This window comes from Accipiter gentilis, chromosome 3, assembly GCF_929443795.1.
Source record: "Accipiter gentilis chromosome 3, bAccGen1.1, whole genome shotgun sequence".
Classification (NCBI taxonomy): domain Eukaryota; kingdom Metazoa; phylum Chordata; class Aves; order Accipitriformes; family Accipitridae; genus Astur; species Astur gentilis.
In genome coordinates, this window is record NC_064882.1 from 18,550,441 (window position 1) to 18,568,817 (window position 18,377).

Consider the following 18,377-nt stretch of genomic DNA (forward strand, 5'->3'; position numbering starts at 1 on the left):
TTTTGACACCATTTTTCCTTGCATGTTGATGGCATGTGTGATTGCCTGTGATGATTTTCTTGGGGCAGATGAGGTACTATGGACTTTCCTCCCTGGAACAGATCACTTCTAAAATATAAATTGATTGAGCAGTTTAGCTGGCACTTCAATGTTGGATGGAATAACTGCTAATTCTGTAGTGTTTGTGTAGCCTGAATGACTCCCCTCATGCTCTTCGATTAAGGAAAAATCTACAGGCCAATGTATGGGCACCAGGGTTCTTATTTTCAAATAACAGATGAAATCATGCTACGCTTACTGCATCTCAGAAACTGAAGAGTCATGCCTTGGAAGTGTCCTTTCCAAGAACAGCTCCAGAAAACAGTTCCTTGAATCACTAACATTATCTCTATTTTTTGAGTCAACACTGATCAAAAGTGCACCCTCAGGAAACGGCTGGAGGGTGTGGGTTTGGTGTGAGGTAAAAGGCTCACAAATTCCCATTGGACTTTTGATAAAAATAGAAGGATCAACCATTTTCAGTAGTTGTCAAGTATTATTTCCCTAGCTTAAATGAATGTTCCTCTATGTCTGAAAACAAAAAATAGTATTACCCTTTATGTCAGCATCTGTTGTGTGTTGTTAAGTACCTGTCATACCACATACCTTAAGCTATGGATGAAGTAAGTCTTCATGGATGAAGTAAGTCTTTGTCCTGACCTGTTGCTGCAGCTTGATGCTCCCAGTGATTGCAGTGAATCTAGGATAAGGCCCACGGTGGAGAGAGCCTCTAAAGTTCTCTGTAACCCATTCACTATAATTTAAAAACTCTAGGTTTGTATTTGCCACCACTGAATGCAGTGTCCTGTTTTCCTTTCCACAGGCAGAGTCACCCCAGAACAGCTCAGCTCATACATTCAGCTTTTCAGAAATAATCTCAAAGCTTTGGAGAACCATTGTGGTCTTCTACAGCTTGTGCTGGCCACGGTCCAGACTTTGAAACACCCCCAGACATCCAAATGGGACAACTTCCTTGCCTTTGAGAGATTACTTCTGCAGGTACATATTACATGAACTTACTTGACCTAAGTAAAAATGTTTTATTTAATTTTTTGAATTCCCATTGAATTCTGTAGTTTGTATTTTTTTTTATGAAGAAGTGTGTTGGGTATTTTGCTAAAAAACTGTTCCTTGCTGCCAAAGTGGTGAAAGGAATGGGAACCTACAGAGTTAATCTTTAATAGTTTTGTCTAAGAATAATTTTATAAACAAAAGGGTAGACATTAAAGGTGAAGTACATAAATAATCTGAATTGGGTGATGGTTTCACATCTATATGAAATTCCAAGATGATATGACTTTTAGGTTTGGATGGGATTATTATTATTACTGTTATCACTACCAGTCTGAAGATGTTGAGGTAATGTGCAGAATCAAATGCAGAGAGGATTTTGCTACTATGTGAGTGTAAATCCTGTGTAATTTACTGAGCAGATGAAAGCATAGTAGGAAATTCCATGTACGAAGAGAGTGAGATTTCTTTTGCTCACAGCTGTCATCTACCCTCAGCTTTTCCCACCACCACATTTTTTACAGCATCCTGTTGGTGACCACATACCATTTTGTATCACTCTTGGATTTCTCTCAGGAAATTAGGAGTTAGTGGTATATTGAACTCTATCCTGCTAACCTTTGGAGATGTACCAAACAAAGGAAGAGTTTTTCTAAAAACCTAATATAGTTAATTGCTGCTGAAAAGCAAGGAAAGTTTAAAACTTTCTTCCCTGTGTTGTCTCTTCTGCCATTGTGTTGTTTTTAGAGTAACCGTCTTCTGAAATCCTAGCAAGAGGCAAGTCTTCATGAACTAACTTCTAATGAAGTTAGAGTCAGCCTTAAATAAGTGTATAGTGTAGACCTCAGCTAAAACCAGATACTTCTTCTGTAACAATTAGCTGTCTTTGTCTAGATGTTGAAAACAAATCAACAACCTGACTCTCCCCATGATCTCTGGCAGCAGGATATTATCCCTGGTTCTTTGAGAAGACTCCACCCATACTTCATAGCTTCGTAATCAGTGAATTTCCGCATCATTTGGAGGGCAAAAAATGCAAAACTTAAATAGCAGCAAGCTCTTGTCTACATTAATTAAAAAACCTTTTCTCTCTTGGTAAGATTGAAATATTTTTTTAATAACATAGAAAGCCTTCTTTCTCTAGTTAAGAAACAAACACACCTCAGGTTAAAGGACTCTTTGGAGCCATCCTTTGGTTTGTGTGGACTGTGGAGCATGGGACTGACAGCCCATAGTCCCCTTCTCTCTCCTGCAGTGACTCATGTCACATAGCTCTTCTCAGAAGCTGGCTAAGTTCCATCTTAAAACCAGTCCAGCTTTAGAATCAAAATAAAGCTGCAAGCTCAGCATTGTTTTCACAACAACAGACATCTGCCTATATAAAAGCTATGCCATAAATCACCCGGGAGTGGAAAAACAGAGGTAAGCAATAACCAAACTATACATTTCACAAAAAAGAAACATATAACAAGCACTCTTGTAATCGTAGGTGGCTTTGGATTATACCCACTGCCTTCCACCCATCACATTAAGGTAAAACGTGTTAGCCAAAACAAACTTTGTAGGCTAACATTTGCAACTCTTCCTTAAGCACATACTCATTTTCAGTAGTTCAAACAACAATTATTTTGAATTACACAATCTGTACAGCATGTATCCTTTTCCTGACTCTATTTTGAAGACAGAGTCTGACATGCATTATCTGCTTCTGAGCACATGGCCTGTCTCTGATCTGTTGTCAGGAGTTTGTAGGAAGAGCAAAATAGCGAGAGACCCAGAAGACATCAGAGATATTTTTATTTTAAAAAAATCAACTAGGACATTACATTGTGAATGGTTGGTACATAGCGCTCTGCACTAAACTTGATGCCATGGTAGTTTATTTCAGCAGTACTACTGAGAAATTCTTTAGCAAAATTGTTAAGTTTCAGGTATTTTAAAATAATAAATCTTAAAAAATCCTCAATAAAAAGTAATTGTTTCAATGTGAAAGTAGTTACTATCCTATACTGGAACCACATAGAAGACAACTGTTTGTGAAAGATCTACTGGGAGTAATATTATTAAGACAAGGACAACGTACGAATACTAGAGCTTTCACTGATGGATGCATGTCAGACTCTAGCTGATGCCAAAGAAGATAACCCAGTATAAACAGCTGGTGTTAGAATTCTCAGATTTCCCCAAAAAATAAATCTGCACAGTTTTGGAATTGCTGTCATTGCTGGATCTCTCTGATGGGTCTCATGATTCTCTGCTTAGTCTACTTTGTACTTTTCAGAAAAACCACATTGTTGACATGAAACCTTTAGTCTAACTCTTACATGGAATAACTGCTTCCATTTTTCTTCTTCACTCCTTGATTCACTCCTTTCAGTTGATATTGCAGGTACTTAGTTCTAAAAATGGCCTGATAGAGGTAGAAAGGAGCCCATTTCCACTATTTTACCATAATTAAAGATCTGTAGCTACATTTTTCAGACCTCTGTTGTCTCAGTAAGTTTTTTGTACCTCCAGCAAGGAAGTTTGGTTTTGACTAGAAGTCTGCTGAAAGTCAGTGGAGCTGCATACTTACTACAGAGTTGTCCTCTCCTTAACTGGGATGGATGAATGCTCTGAGAGCAAAACTGGGTTGTGATGGGATCATGCTCTTGACCTCAAAGGAAAGAGGATCATGTGCTGGGTTAAGAGTAATGCATCAGAATGATTCATCTTGTTGATCACAAGTTTTCTCTGTGTTCTGCTGTTCTACCTCTGCACATAATGGAGTTTTTACTACCCAGAAGTTTTAAGTTCTTTGTGAATTGAAACAGTATATTGTATTTACCAAGGAGATATCCCATCCCATCGTATTTTCCTTCTCTTGAGGTCCTCTTTCTGACCGTCCATAAAACTGATAGGTGGGAAGGGGAGCACAAACTAAACGGTGCACCACACTGCCTGCAACTCCCCAGTATTCCTCGTGTGACTGCCATGATTTCCTTCAAGTAAGGATTTAAAATTTAGGGATGTAACAGAAAGTAAGAAAGTGTGTTGTCACTTCATTCTTTTCAGGTCTGTTTAGCTATATCCCCTGTTCTCAAATTTATGACTTTCATAAAGGTTTATTAAGCAGCAGAGGAACATGAAATACAAAAGCACGTGAAGAGGAGCTCTCTTCCAGAGTTTAAACAAAATGTGACACTGTGACAGGAAAAAATATTTTTGTTGTTTTTAACATACACTACTCATATATTCACTGAGCAGGGATTTCTGCCCCCAAATTCAGTCTAAAAGTACTCAGCAGCAGCAGACAGTGTGAATGGGGGCATAATGTGCCCCAAGCGAAGGTGCAGTTGCCCTGCGAAGGGTACTGCTCTGAAATTCCCCAGGTTGGATGCCACCTCTTAGAATTGGCTGCATCCTTCTGGCATAATCTTGCTTTCAAGATTTAAGAGTGAAGTACTTCTCATACTGAGTAGTAGTCTACTTTATTAATAGCCCCATCCATTTAAATCCCAAGGTTGGGGTTTATTCAGTGCAAGCAAGTTTATCAGACTGAGTTTCTGAAATGACATATGGAGTACTTGAAATGCATTTCCCCCCAAAGAAAAGAGACATTCTCCAAGCAGTTTAAAATTCTGCTGCTGTACTTTGGAGTGAGACAGAAGAGGAAGGGGAGGATTTAAGTTGATTCCAAGTTCCTGTAGGTTGCCATGAGCAAAGACATTATCATGTTAAAAATTTTACTCTTAGTACTGTCATTTCTGTGTAGCAGCAATGGCAGCAAATTCTGGCAACAGTTGTATCAGTTGGCACTGCGTGGCAGCTTAAAGGCTCATTCACCTTGTCCACAGCTAATTGCTGCACATTTTTAAATGCAAACCTTTCTGCTAAACTGAGTGGATTTGAAATGCAGGTCCTGTGCATACTGTGTTTGGATTCCCATGGTAGAAACTTCCCAGTGTAGATGACTTTGCATAACATATAATGCCTAGTAATAACTCAAAGAAAAATCTCTTCCACAATATTATTGGTATTTCTTGCTTTATTCCTTACAAACAACTCATACTTTATCAGGCAGGTTTTTTGTACCAGGACTGTTGAAAGCAAACAGTTATTTTGACCTCCCCCAAAAAGGGGAGGGATGTGTTTCTTCTTTAGGATGAAGACATTCTCTTCCATTTTGGGTTGTCTGGGCTAAACCTCATTTTAAAACTGCAAATGTACCAGTACTGTTGTCTTAAAATAACTGCATTGCCCAAAGTAAGGAAATCTGAAAGATTACTGAATTCATTGTTATTACGGTGTTGGGGAGGGGATTGTTGCTTCTTGGGGCTTTTTTGTGGCACAAAGTTTTTGCACCTGCTGACCAGCATTTCATGATTTACTGGGAAATTAAACAGCTTCAGTATTGACCTAGAAGTGATGATGCTACCATTGGATCTCAGTACTGTCGAAGTTTTGTTTTGTGATGCTGAATAATGTCACATAATCTCAAGAGTAATTGGAATTAAAGGTCATACTAAAAAAAAACCCAAAACAACAAACCCACAGAGACAAACCAAAACCAAAAATCCCCAACACATTCAAAGTTTCATTTATAGATGAAAAATCAGAGTGTAAACTGGGGGCTATATTGTTCTGGTTGGCCATAATTAGCTTTATGATGCATATCCAGCTAAAATCCTTTCAGCTTTCACCTGTTTGAATTGTCTGACTTCTCAGACTTAAAGCCACTTGAATTGGGACCATGTCCCCTCTGAGCTTTGACTCCTTTCATGTCCTGCACTGTCTATGAGGTAAGTGCCTTGCTGATTGGGAGAAATGTCATCGGTGAGTTTGGAAATGGCATGTTTCTAGCAGATATCGAGGCCAGCTATTCAATTGACCTGACAATGTGTACCACAACTTCACACACATCCTATTGCTCTTGGATTTGAGCGCACAATCAGCCTACCTAGCTCAATAGTGTGTTACTTCTATACTTCTAGTCTCTGCCAAGAACATACAGGTGGGCACTGCACACCACCTTGACTGCTTAGAAAAATGAATGCCAATTAACAAGCAAAGATAGATCTTACCAGATGGGCTGCCATCTACCTATAAATCAAAGTTGTCATTATGTGTGAATTCAATTTAGAATATGTGATATATCTTATCAAAGTCATTACCTTCTGCTTGTTTTCAAAGGATGATGTGGACATTTTTTTAAATTTTACAGGTTGTTTTCCATTCTTTTTTCAAAGCTTTGCCATCATAGGAAAGAGAACACTGTAATATTTTAGCAAAAGTATCTGGAGGTTTTAGTGGCGTCCTGGTGATAATGTAAGTAGGTCAGATACTCTGGTGGTGGATATTGCGCATATTTACATGGAGAGCTCCTGACAGTATAGTATTTTCATGTTTAAAGTTCCAAATACTAATTAGTTGTATTTTATTCTATTTCTGTTTTCTCATTTTGGTGCTGTAAAATTTGTCAGAAGACAGATATTATTTTTTTTTTGTCCCTGGTGTCTTGAGAAACAGAAATTATAGACATGTTTTTAAGAGAAACAGAATTTTCATGCCAGATAGTCATTCCAATGTTTTTATTTTTCTGTTGGCGGAAAGTGGTTATGAGGTTAATAAAATTACATCATTCTTTCTCCTATGAATAGTAGAGTGCAAACTCACAAAAAAAACTAGTGGAAAAACTGCAATACAGCTGAGTATTTTACATTGTAGTTAATGTTTCAGTAGCAAGATCTAATAGCTAGGGTGTTAGTAACCATTCTATCCTGTGCCGTGATTCTCTACCATTTTTACAAATGCAGGGTACGCATTACTTAATCAAGGATGACATTATTATTTATTTGCACTTTCGCTCACTGCAGAGTCTGGTAGGCGTTGTTCACATACGCATGCCTGCACAGGACCCCATGCCAATAAATTTGGAAAGTCTAAGACACCAGCTTGCTGACTTTCCCTGCCTAGAACTCACTGTAGTTTTCAGACCGCTCAGCTGTTCTACAGGGTACACTAGTTACTAGGTGACATTTACTGACTCTAAACTGGTATAAACCAAAAGCTTAAGCATGGGCTTCAGGCCTGCCAAAGCAAGCAGTTTGATACAAAGCAGTGAGGAAATAGAAAAGCTTTTGCAGTAATTCCTCTTGCTCTGCAAGAATAATTCATAGTTCAGCTGTAGTGAGACCTTTATTTCTACATAGAATAGATTCAGATCAGTGGCATTCCTTGTTATTATTTAAATTGCTTTAGTCTACATGTAATTTATACTTATGTAGCACAGCTCTGTGCAATGAATTGTCTTCTTGGTGGCTTACGATGTCGATCAGTAAATCTTTTTAGAAGAGATACTGCAACAGTATTTGGAAAGAAGACCCATGATGTTAGCTGCTTGTAATTAGAGATGTTATATTAAAAAAAAAAAAAAGTATTGAAATTAGATCAGCCACTTTTCAACATAAAGTTACATATGGAATGAATCGTCTTGGTGGGAGTCTTACACGATACCATATTGATTGCAGAGGTCATCCTCTGGAATTTGGTACCTTTTGGATGAGAATGCAGTTTGGACACTGTTACACGTTCTGTCTTACACAGCTAGAGAATCAAATGTAATTTGTTGATGACTTCTGAAGAGAAAATAGTCCTGCAGCAATCACTTGCTTAAGATTCCAAATTATTTACAGTAAGTTCTTATTTAACCATCTGTTTGTTAGACTTGCTCCATTTAAACAGGGAGTTGTTTCCAGAACATGTAAACCCATTTGGATTCTGCCTTTATACATGTGATATTTTTAACTTTGCAAGTATTTATTCTACATAAAATTTATGTTAAATTTTATTGCCTTGCTTAAAAACTGGTGTATACAAGCCCTGAAATAATGTTGCTTCTTGTCACCTGCCTCACATGGTCTCAGTTAATTTCTTTCGCTTGCTGAATGCCTCTTATGTTCATGATACCTTGTTTTTGACAAGAATTCAGTTGTGTTTATGTGTTTTCTATACATTTCTATAAAATAGAGCCCTAAACTGCTGGGGACACCTCATGCTACAGCAGTACAGGTGAACCAGTGGACTAAATTTGTGGAAGTGATGAGCTGTTTTGAGTGTGTTTGGCTTTGTGCGCCACCGGTGATACTCCAGAGAGGAGGGCATTATTGGTTACAATTCATATTCCGTCTTCTCGGGGAGCTCAGTTATGGACCATTTCCAAGGTTTGACATGCGAGAATTCAGACATTCCAACTAGTTTTGCTCAGAAAGATACGTGTGTGCATGTGTGCATGCATATAAAAATATAAATAAAAATTCTTCTACTCTATGTTTGTGTGTGTATATATAATTCTTCTAGTCAAACTAATTTTCTGTGAGTAGAATGCTCTTGTCAGATTACTTTGAAAGCAAGATCAAATACAGGTAGGGATTGTTTTAACATTGTTTTAACATTAAATAAATCCTTTGAGAGTGAACAGAAGCTATTTCTACTGACAATTTATTAAACTGTCGAAAGAAAACCGTTTTAAGTTTTTCTAACTCTGTCTGACAAGGAGTTAAAATATCTTAAGTGGGGTTACCATGTCACATGGGAGTTAAGAGTATCTTTCTGTATTCTTGTCAAAGAAATGTGTTTGCGCTTGGTCTGAAAAATTGCAAAGTATTGCCATTGTGTCTTTCCTTTAAAAAGGAAAGACCTCCCTCCCTCATCTTCTGAAAGAGCTAGTATTTTTTATCCAGATAAGGGTCAGGTAGAGCCTCTAAAATGAGTACTTACTAAAGAAATGGCTTTCTTAAGTGAACAAATGTCCACATCAATAAAACTTAAAAAGCCTTGTGGGAAGAAGGGGCTAAACATATTAAGTCAATGGGAACTGTTAAATTAACGTTCTATGTACAAAACCAAAATACTTACTGTAAAATGAAAGAATCCCAATGTATAAATGATTGTAATGGGAGCCAGCTCTTTGGGGGGAAAGCAAAAAAACTACTACCACCCCCTCTACACACGCATGCATTATTTTGTTAGAAGTTTAAACAATTAATAGCTATTTTCTTGCCAGTTGTCTTTTGAGATGCATGTTGAGGTTACATGCCAGTTGATACCTGGTTGGCCCTTGTTGCAGAAGGGTAGCATGATTCTCAGTTTCGTATGAACACTCATCACCATCGACAGCCGGAGCCCTTCACCAGCCTCGGGGAGTCCCTGTGCAGAGCGACGGCTGTGCCTGTCGCTTGCCATTCTTTCTCCTCTGTGACTTTTCTCCTTAAAATGTAATATTAACTGCTTACTTGCTGTAAAAGATAACATTAACCAGGCTGAAAGGCAGATGCCCTCACTCCCTGTCAGTGTATGTGGAGGAGTTGTGGAGAGGCACAATATTAAGAATATTGAGTGAGTCGCCATTTACTCTTACATAGATAATTGTGCTCCAAGAGGCAAAGCTTCTGTCACGTGTACTCCCAGCAAGCCCTTGCTTTGCTGTTTGCGTTGCTCCGTTGCTAGAAAATTGTGTACTACCTGATTTACGTTAGTGGCAGGATCTGCTTTCCAGACTCTACTTCTTAAGGAGATTGTAGCCACCCTCACCAAAAAATTTAGCTTACTTCTTTCTGTTGTTATTTGTACAAGGCAGGCTGAGTCATATGTGAAATATTTTTAAAAAAAAACAAAACACTCTTCCAAAACCATGAGAAATGTCTCCAATGGACTGGGCAAATCTTTTCACTTATTTAACTTGCAGAAAAATGGCATGCACTAGTTTGGATGTAACAAAGTGGAGGATTCAAGCACTCTTGGCAGCAGCATCTTATATTTTGGGAGGCAGAGACCTGTAACTGGTGCCTTTTTAGGTGTGGCTTCTGTGGTCACAGGTAAGCAGTGGAAGAGTGCAGATTCCCATGGTCCATCTTTTTGCCTCTTAACAACAGAAATCCCATTAGCAATGCTCATTCATCAGCCTTCTGATGGACAAGTTAATTGGCAAGATTTTGCTGAGTACTGAATCAAGTGTGTTATTGTGGTATTCAGTCTCTGCTAATAAGCTCATTAATTTGGTGTTAATTGTGTGTTACTGGACAGGCAAAGTGGTATATGAATGGAGATGGGAAGGTAGGCGGCTCTGTGCTCTAGCATTATTTTTTTTATCCATTTTTTTCATTATGATACCCATGGTTTTTGATAAAAAGATTTGTCTGGTGTATTTTTTTGGATGCTTTCAGTCAAGATGGTTCACTCAGCTTGTCAGAATCTAGGTTAGAAAATAAAGGGGGTTTTAAGAGGATACATAAGATTTCTTAGCTAATAATCCTAACTAATTTTGCCCCTGCTATAGGTTCACAGCAGGACTGCATTTACCTTTTGGGTTTTGTCTACTTTCACCAATTATAATCTTTAAGGAAATGAGCATTGCCTTATTTTTACAGTCCAGGTATTGTCCCTAGGTAAAATCCCAGGTACTGTTATAATAATGATAACTAAATCAACACCACAGAGCACAGCATCTGTCGTGAGACCTTTACTCGTAGGAACTGCTTATCATTGTGGTTGTTAGCTCAAAGGCAGCAAATCACCTATCAAATCTCTTATCTGCAAACCAGTTTGATGGTGCCAGCACTGTATCTCTGTTTTTGAGTGTGATTATACTAGTCTGTCAGCTTAGTTTTCCTCATTTTTTGGAGAATATACTTCATTATTTCCTAAAGACTGGCAAGGAGAAAGCGTAGAAACAACACAACTCAAAATTAATGAAAACTTTACTGTGGGCGATATCCAAAATTAACAGTGGGGCTGCCACGTTGCATTCCCTCTGTCTCCCCACCTTAATGAGTTGCATATTTCCCTTTCCACTGGCCCACACACTTCCTTGGATCACAGACATTTCTGGGCACAGGGTACATACGCAGACATACAGGTGCTCTCGGAACTGCCTTTTCCCACAGTCTGGGCTGTCTGGGAGTTAGTCAGCCCCAACCTGGAAAGCAGATAGTCCCCATTGGCACAGTACCGATCCCTAGCTGTAAGCCTCGCCTCTCCATTTGTCTTGTGTCCCGCAGAATATGCTAAAGGATTTTTGCCCTAGCAAAAAAAATAAACTTGGTGAGTCTTGATGTGCTTGTGCAAACATGTCTTTATGGCTGCTGCCTTCAAATCGCAGCTCTTGCCTCTGTCTCTGCATCATCTGTTCTTGGTCATGAAGCTCTTTGAAGACACAGCCGTGCTCAAACTCTGAGGCTGATATTTCTCCTAAAACCATTATTTTCAGTAGGAAAGTCAGTTTATTCTTAATTTGATTTTGCTTACTTGATGGAAAACAAGGTGGTGTTAGTTTTCCGAGTTGTCAGGCCAGCCGAGATCAGGGTGGTCTAGGGCTTAACTACTTTTCCTGACTTAAGATTTTATCTTTTACCTGGTGAAATTGAACCGGCAGTGAGTTAGAGAACTCGCAAAACTCTGCGTTGTTGTTGGCCATGTTTTCATTGAAACCCCCCCACCCCCAAAAGGAAGCTACACAGAGAAGACAGTACTACACAAATTGATTGTGGCTCAGTCCAGCTATGGAGCCATGGTAGATTTTTATTCATTATAAATTATTTGCAGATGTATAGACTTGCTTGATATCATTTGCTCACTTCCAGTAAAGAAGGCAGGGTCAGGTCTCCTTGTCTAGATTAGGAAAGCAGGTCTTGTTTGAAGGCAACATGCCGACTCAGCTAGCAAAATCTTAGTGGAATTTTACCTCTGCAGTAGGTCGTGAAGAGTGATTTTTAAAATCAAAATCTCTTGGAGAGGTGTAGAATATTAGGATTTAATCAAAGTGGTTACTACTACCTCTGCTGTCCCACAGGTATATGTAACAGACAAATGACTCAGCCCTAGTAGTTGTTTCCCACATGTTCCTGAGGTTTCTTGGGAAATGGAGAGATTTCTTCTAGTGGTCTTCCTTCTTTAGATTTTCTCCAGTTCATGTCTCTTCAGCTAAGTTACCTTTCATTGCCATGAAGTTTCTCTAGGGACTTTCTTGATCTGAGAAGATACCTCTTTGGAAGCCTGCCTGTTTCACTCCATGGCAACGTATTTGGGTACAAGAACATTAAAGTCAGCATGCCATAGGCCTGACACAAGTGGATTTCTGCTGGAAGCTGCCTGCGGTGTTCCCAGCTCAGCACGGAGTAGCATGAGGGCTCATACAAGACACGCTGGTGTAACAACACTGCTTCCTTCTCATTTTCACACCCACACCCACACCCCCCCCCCAAAAAAAGCAAAAGGAAATACTTGCTCCTTACTTACAAATGACCTGCATTTACCTAGTCTGAGGCTTCTGTAGCATTGTTTTCTTTGTCTATACTCTTTCATGTATTCCATCATTATGCTTTGTTAATTAAAAATGTAGTAGGCACAGGAGAAAAAATGAAATTTCTCTCTGGATGTCCCCCCCTTGCACCACCCCATCCCAGGGTGTTTTCCTTTGTGTGCCTTTAAAACAAATGGCACGTGGTTCTGTGAGTGTTCCTGTAACTCAGAGTGGTCATGTTGCCTGCAGAAGGGCACCGCGCACACATAACACTTTTACAGTATTTTCTAATGAAATACGACAGCCCGTTTGTGCAGCTGTGTCTAATAAGGCATGAATGCAGTTAACTGCTATTTACCTCCTTTCACTCTGTTTGTTTGAAGTACAGAAATGCTGTACATTAGGCAATTCAGTACAGAAATCTAACTTGGACTATCGATGGGAAGTATTTCATAATTTTGTAGCAGGTTAAAACATATGGTTGTAGTTAGAATAAATAAATGACTTAGTCCATAAACCACTGCCATTCAGCACAACTGTCAGGTTGATGTAGGTTTATCCTTCAGGAGAGTAAAATGTAGGTAACAGATAAGTAATAAAATGATAGTCTGGGTCTCTGCCTGGGGAAGGGAAAAGTTTCAAATTCTTTTTAACGAGGGCATTTGTAAGAATAGAGAAAAGGTAATGTGCCAGAGATGAGAAACTCTCCAAATATGACTTAATTCTATCCATCAGTTTCTCTTCTAGTATTTCTTCCCTACCCATCCCCAAGTCTAGGGAAAGTGAAATAGCTGCTAAGCCATAGGCAGCAAAGGATTCAGACATACTTCATAGTTTCATCTGATTTACCCTCGCACAGTAGTGCTGCCTTTCCTGAACGGAGCAGAAGGGTTCTTCTATGATAAAAATAAGGAGTGTTTTCTTTTAAGTTTTTAAACATGTGTCTGGTTTTCTCTGAATTTCATAACCCAGTATTCTTCTGCAACACAGGAACAAAGGTAACACAGTTAAATTTGGGAAGATGTAGGCACTGTGTTAAATGAGGTTATAAAATGCTGTAGCTATTAAATATGTCTGCTTGGAATACTGTTTTTCAGTTGTCAATAGGATCATAGTGTGGTTAAAATAAATGTTCCCCAAGAGAGACTGGCGTGGGTCCTCAAATGCCTTTTTATTAACAGATATTTTAAAAATGGCTATGGTGTCCCTGGTAACCAGGCTGTCACTGGCTTCATTTGTTTTGGTTCTGTTTGGTTTTGAAAGTACATTCTTAAAAAGCATTCATTCTTATATCTGTTTTAAGAGATACAGTTATGAGAAAACACTGAAAGTCTTTACTTGCAGAATAAAAAAAAAATAATTAAAAAGCTAAAATTCTTGGTATCATGTACCACTACCTAAAGTTCATTATCTGTAATGGACAGTAGCCTTAGCTGGGTGTAAGTCTTCGGGTTGTGACTATATGATACATAGGAATACATTTCAAATATATGTTTTTGTACCAAAAGCTGAGTGAAAAGCTCTCTGAACCTTCTCACTTGTCTTAATGGAATTATCCTGCCTCCCCTCTATAGGTTTTTTTCCCCAGAATGCAGATGGATTTTCTGTCCATGTTATTTCATTTCTGGAATTACTCAAAAAATACTCAGTACTCAAGGAGTCAATATACAACACTCAAGTACCCTGTAGTCCGCAATAGTTCTGGAGATCTTTAGAACAACTCAGGTAGCACCTTCTGTGTCCTCTTATCTACTGTTTCTCCAAGGTCGTCTTGGTGAGAGATTGGCTTTTGCCAGAATTATTGGAAAATTGATGCTGCTTCTCCTGTGTCCCCTGGGAAGAAAGGCTGTTTGAGAATCTACATACTGTCGGAGAGAAGTGGTTCACTACATCTTTTCATTGCATCTACAGAGATGGCAGAAGATACGCAAAAATGTAAGCTGCTGCTACTTCAAGGGAGTGTCAATCACTGACGCAGGCAAAGTTTTTCATTGTCTACGTACTGTTTTAGTTTCATCTTCTTGTTCGCTGCAGAGAAGAGTTTGAATGTACTGAAGGCACATGCGCCAACATTTAATTGGCAGGGGTCGGACGGCACGCAGTGGCAACAAATGTGTAGACTGGGAAGCCACTATGCATTTCAGGGGACATAATAGCTGAGAAGTCTATTAGCAGGATGCAAAACTTCAATGTTTTGCTTCACGTTCTGATTTCACCCAGTTTTTGTAGCTACACGAAACGAAGCTTTTTCTGTATTAATTCAACCTGTGTAAGGCTATCAGTTTGAACTCCAAATGTCAGCATCTGCAAATGATTTGGTTGCCTCTGTGAAATTGTTTCCTAGCCTATCACTGTGTGCATTTGTGTTTTATCCATAGCCTGAGCAAGATCTCTATGGGAAGTGATCGCTACTGGAAAATGAATGATTTTTTTAGTATCTGATGGGTGGGCTTAGACAAGTAAAGATAAGCATGGAGCAGTGTGCCCTTTCTCATCCTGCTTCCCTTCTGTAAGTCAAAAGAGGGTATGCAGTTCTAAGACATTGGTAAAGCACTCTTGCTGGGCACTAGTTATCTTGTCCTTTTCTTGCATGTGCTCTTCATAGGAGTTTTATTTTCATAAAATATGTAGAGGCAGAGGATACCTTTAAATCTTTTAACTCTTAAATGTTTTCAGTAAGCAGTGGCATGGGAACTGAATTTCTTACGTAAAAATACAAATGCTAGATGCTGTCTCACAGAGGGAGCAACACGTTTCATGCAGATGGGCTCTCAAATGACAATGGAAACAGCAATTCATGGATGACCAGGTGACCTGTTTTTCTGTCCTGAAGAACTAAAAATAATTTACATATTTTTGTTTTTAAAACATTTGCATGTCATCTTGGTGTGATTACTGGCACATGTTGTATTGATTCAACTTTATTGTCGCATTATTCTCTCACATTCAAGGGCCACATGTGCTCCACATCTGGTCAACATTCAAAGGCCTTTTGAAAAACATCACCACGTTTTTGTTCTTAGAAATGCTTATGACAAGTATCACGCTCTTGCATCTGCTTCTGCTATTGGTTGCAAGCAGGATGCACTAGGCTGTGCCTACTGTCCAGTTACAAAATCACCAAAGATAACATAATACATTTCCTGTTAACTAAAGTGATTGACTGCTTGACTATCGGTCCTTGTTCCTTGCACCAGAATGACCATGCATCCTTGTTGTGGTGAAATCACAATGGACTGTACTGGGCGTGTATCTCTTAATGGCCACTTTCATTAGGCTAGGCAATGTGGGAAAAAGGGGCAGCAGGAAGAAAACCATTGCATTTTTAGGGATGAATAAGAACCCTCTTTTTTATAGTTATTTATGCTAAAATATGATCTTGCTTTTGAGGAGAGCATGCCTTAAAAACTGCTAGCATAGTATTCAACATAAAAAATCACCAATAAATTACTACTAAAAACATTCTGAAAAAAATTGAATGTTTTCCTACAGATCTGTCAGTACTGTTCTGGTTTGGTACATTGCTCAATGCATTTTATAGTGTGACTGCATGACTATTTACCACACTTCATGATGATGATGATGTTGCATTTATCGTGAACCTCTCATGCTGTGAAGTATACTCATTCTGAACACCATCTGTTTAGAATATATGGTTCCCCGTACCAAATCAGTTGCATGCAAAGGAGATTGCAGTGTGCTTTTCACACATTATTTATTATGTAGGGCAAAGTTAAAAATCATGATTAGCATCTTCTTACATTTCACCCTTAGGTGCATATAATATAAAATCTCATTTGGAGATACCTAAAGCCAAACTCAAACCTGAAACATGTTTAGTTGGGCTTAGAGTGAAGGAGAAAATATTCTCCTGACTCAATAATGAACTTCATTTCTCTTTTGGGACTTGACTTCTGACACAGAGAGAAGGCCAAAATAAAAACCAGAGTGAGTGAGGGCCCCGACTTAAACCTGCTCTTAATTAAGCCTTGTAAAGAAGCTTTTCTGCTAAAACTCTTAGGTTGAAGAGTTCATGCAAAAAAACCCTCCCTGTGGCTTATGAACAGCCAAAGTGGGGACATTCAAACGCACATTTTTGAATAGTTTAAACCAGGAAAAAAATGCAAGTGAGAAAGTCCATATTATTTGCTTAATGCAGTTTTTAGCAGACCACTCCTTTTCCAGTTATCTTCTTTTTTTATTATTCTGTGTGTTTCCGTTCAAAACTTAATGCCACTACAAGATGTTTTGATACTAACAAACATGAAAACTGAATTGCTTTGGTTTCCTTTTTTCATAATTGCACATAAATCTAACCCAGTTCAGCTGGACACAGTTACAGTGCGTTAGAAATGTAATACACATTTCAAATCAGAATCCTTGCGCCAAGGCAAAGGTCAAAGTAATTTTCTTGTTTGTTTGTTTTTAAAGGGATTAAATAAATGTAGTTTTACCACAAGGAAAATGATAGTGCCCATTGCTCAAGTATGGCTTTTATGTCCACATTTAAATAGGAGTAGACAATCCTGTCTGGAGCAGCAGCAGGGATCATTTCAGAAGTAAAGGTTGCGTGCTTTCTGTGCCAAGTGATGCTCATTGTGCAAGACTGCTGCTAGATCACTTACACTATCAACCCCAGACAAGAGCTTCCACCACATTAAAATAAAGCTGTGGCTTCAGTGACAGGCTGTAAACAAAAAGGGGTGGGATACAGTTAATGGCAGCAGCATAGCACTAAAGAAAAATAAATAATTCCCTTTTACTTGCAACTGGCCAAGGCCCAAATCCTGAAACATCATCAATCATCCTTGATGACTAGATGAGATCATAAACTGAATGAGGAAAAATAATCTTGAATTTAACTTAAATTGTGATTGGCACAGTAAAAATTAACTTTCACCCCCAAATTTTTTTTTCTTCTTCCAAAACATCTCTAATTGCCGCCCTTCCCAGCTTTTCCCCACCCATTGCAGAACTTCCAAGTGCTTGTCACTGTTGGTAGATGTCATCCCTTATCCTTCCACGTCTGTTTCAGCATGTGCTTTTAGTTTTTTTGTTGAGAAGCAAACTGCTTTTGCATTTCTTCCAAAAAGACATTCTAAGTGTAGCCTTCATATAAATACTGAACATCATGTTATTCATAACCTCATAATTCACCAGTCTACCAGCTGAATAATGTAGCAGGCACGGGAGACTGAGAAGCAAAGGATGTTATAGAGACCAAGAGAGCCATTCTGACAAAAATCTGTTGGGGAAAAACTTCCTGGGAAAAATACATGAAGTTTCTTTTTCAGTTCTTCACACATCTACAGCCTATTATGAACAAAATAGATACTCTAGGGAACAATTATGTACTGTCAGGAAAATTGACTTGATATTTTAATTTTTACAGCTGTTTATATTTTGCACCATGATTTTTTACAAAGTTTCTGTATAATATCCCTTGAGATAGAGGTTTGTTCTTCATAAGCTGATAGCTTTAAATATAAAAGTTCTGGCAAGTTGGAGACCTGGTAGAAATAATACTAAAATTCCACCAGCAGTATGAAGTCCAGAGGTTGCGAAGTCAGTTTTGGAGCTGGCAAACTACACCTCTATTTAAAAGATAAAGCAGCGTGTCACGAATTTTGCAGTTGGACAATGATCATTACCGATTATTTGAGAAACATCAGACACATGGTTGGAAGAATCAGTTTGACACTTTTTTTTGACAAGCAATAAGCAAGGAAATTTTGTAGTTTCAGATCATTGGTTTAAAGGCACCGTTACATCCTAGCTGTTCATGGCACATACGAAGTAAGTTGAGAGTATCAGTCTGGTTCTTAGGGGTCTAATTGATGCCAAATTGGCAGAGATTGAGTAGGAAGGGAGCTTGGGCTACCCCCTAACCTCTTGAGCTTTTGCATACTTAGTTTATCAGTTGTGTAGATAAGGGCTTTTGCTTCACTGTGCTGTCAATCTGGTCCTTGCTCTAAGATGAAAACACTGAATTTAATTATGTAGTTGTGGGCCTGGGTTCAGCCATCTCCTGTGATATCAGATGTGTAAA

At 38.6% G+C, this 18,377-nt stretch overlaps 1 protein-coding gene across 1 annotated transcript in view; it reads left to right on the forward strand.

The window, feature by feature from the left end:
• SCFD2 (sec1 family domain containing 2) overlaps positions 1 to 18,377 on the forward strand; it is a 205,805-nt gene that overhangs the window by 52,843 nt on the left and 134,585 nt on the right. The window contains exon 4 of the mRNA XM_049831642.1: positions 863 to 1,038. Within this exon, the coding sequence (XP_049687599.1) occupies positions 863 to 1,038 (176 nt within the window). The remainder of the gene's footprint in view (positions 1 to 862; positions 1,039 to 18,377) is intronic.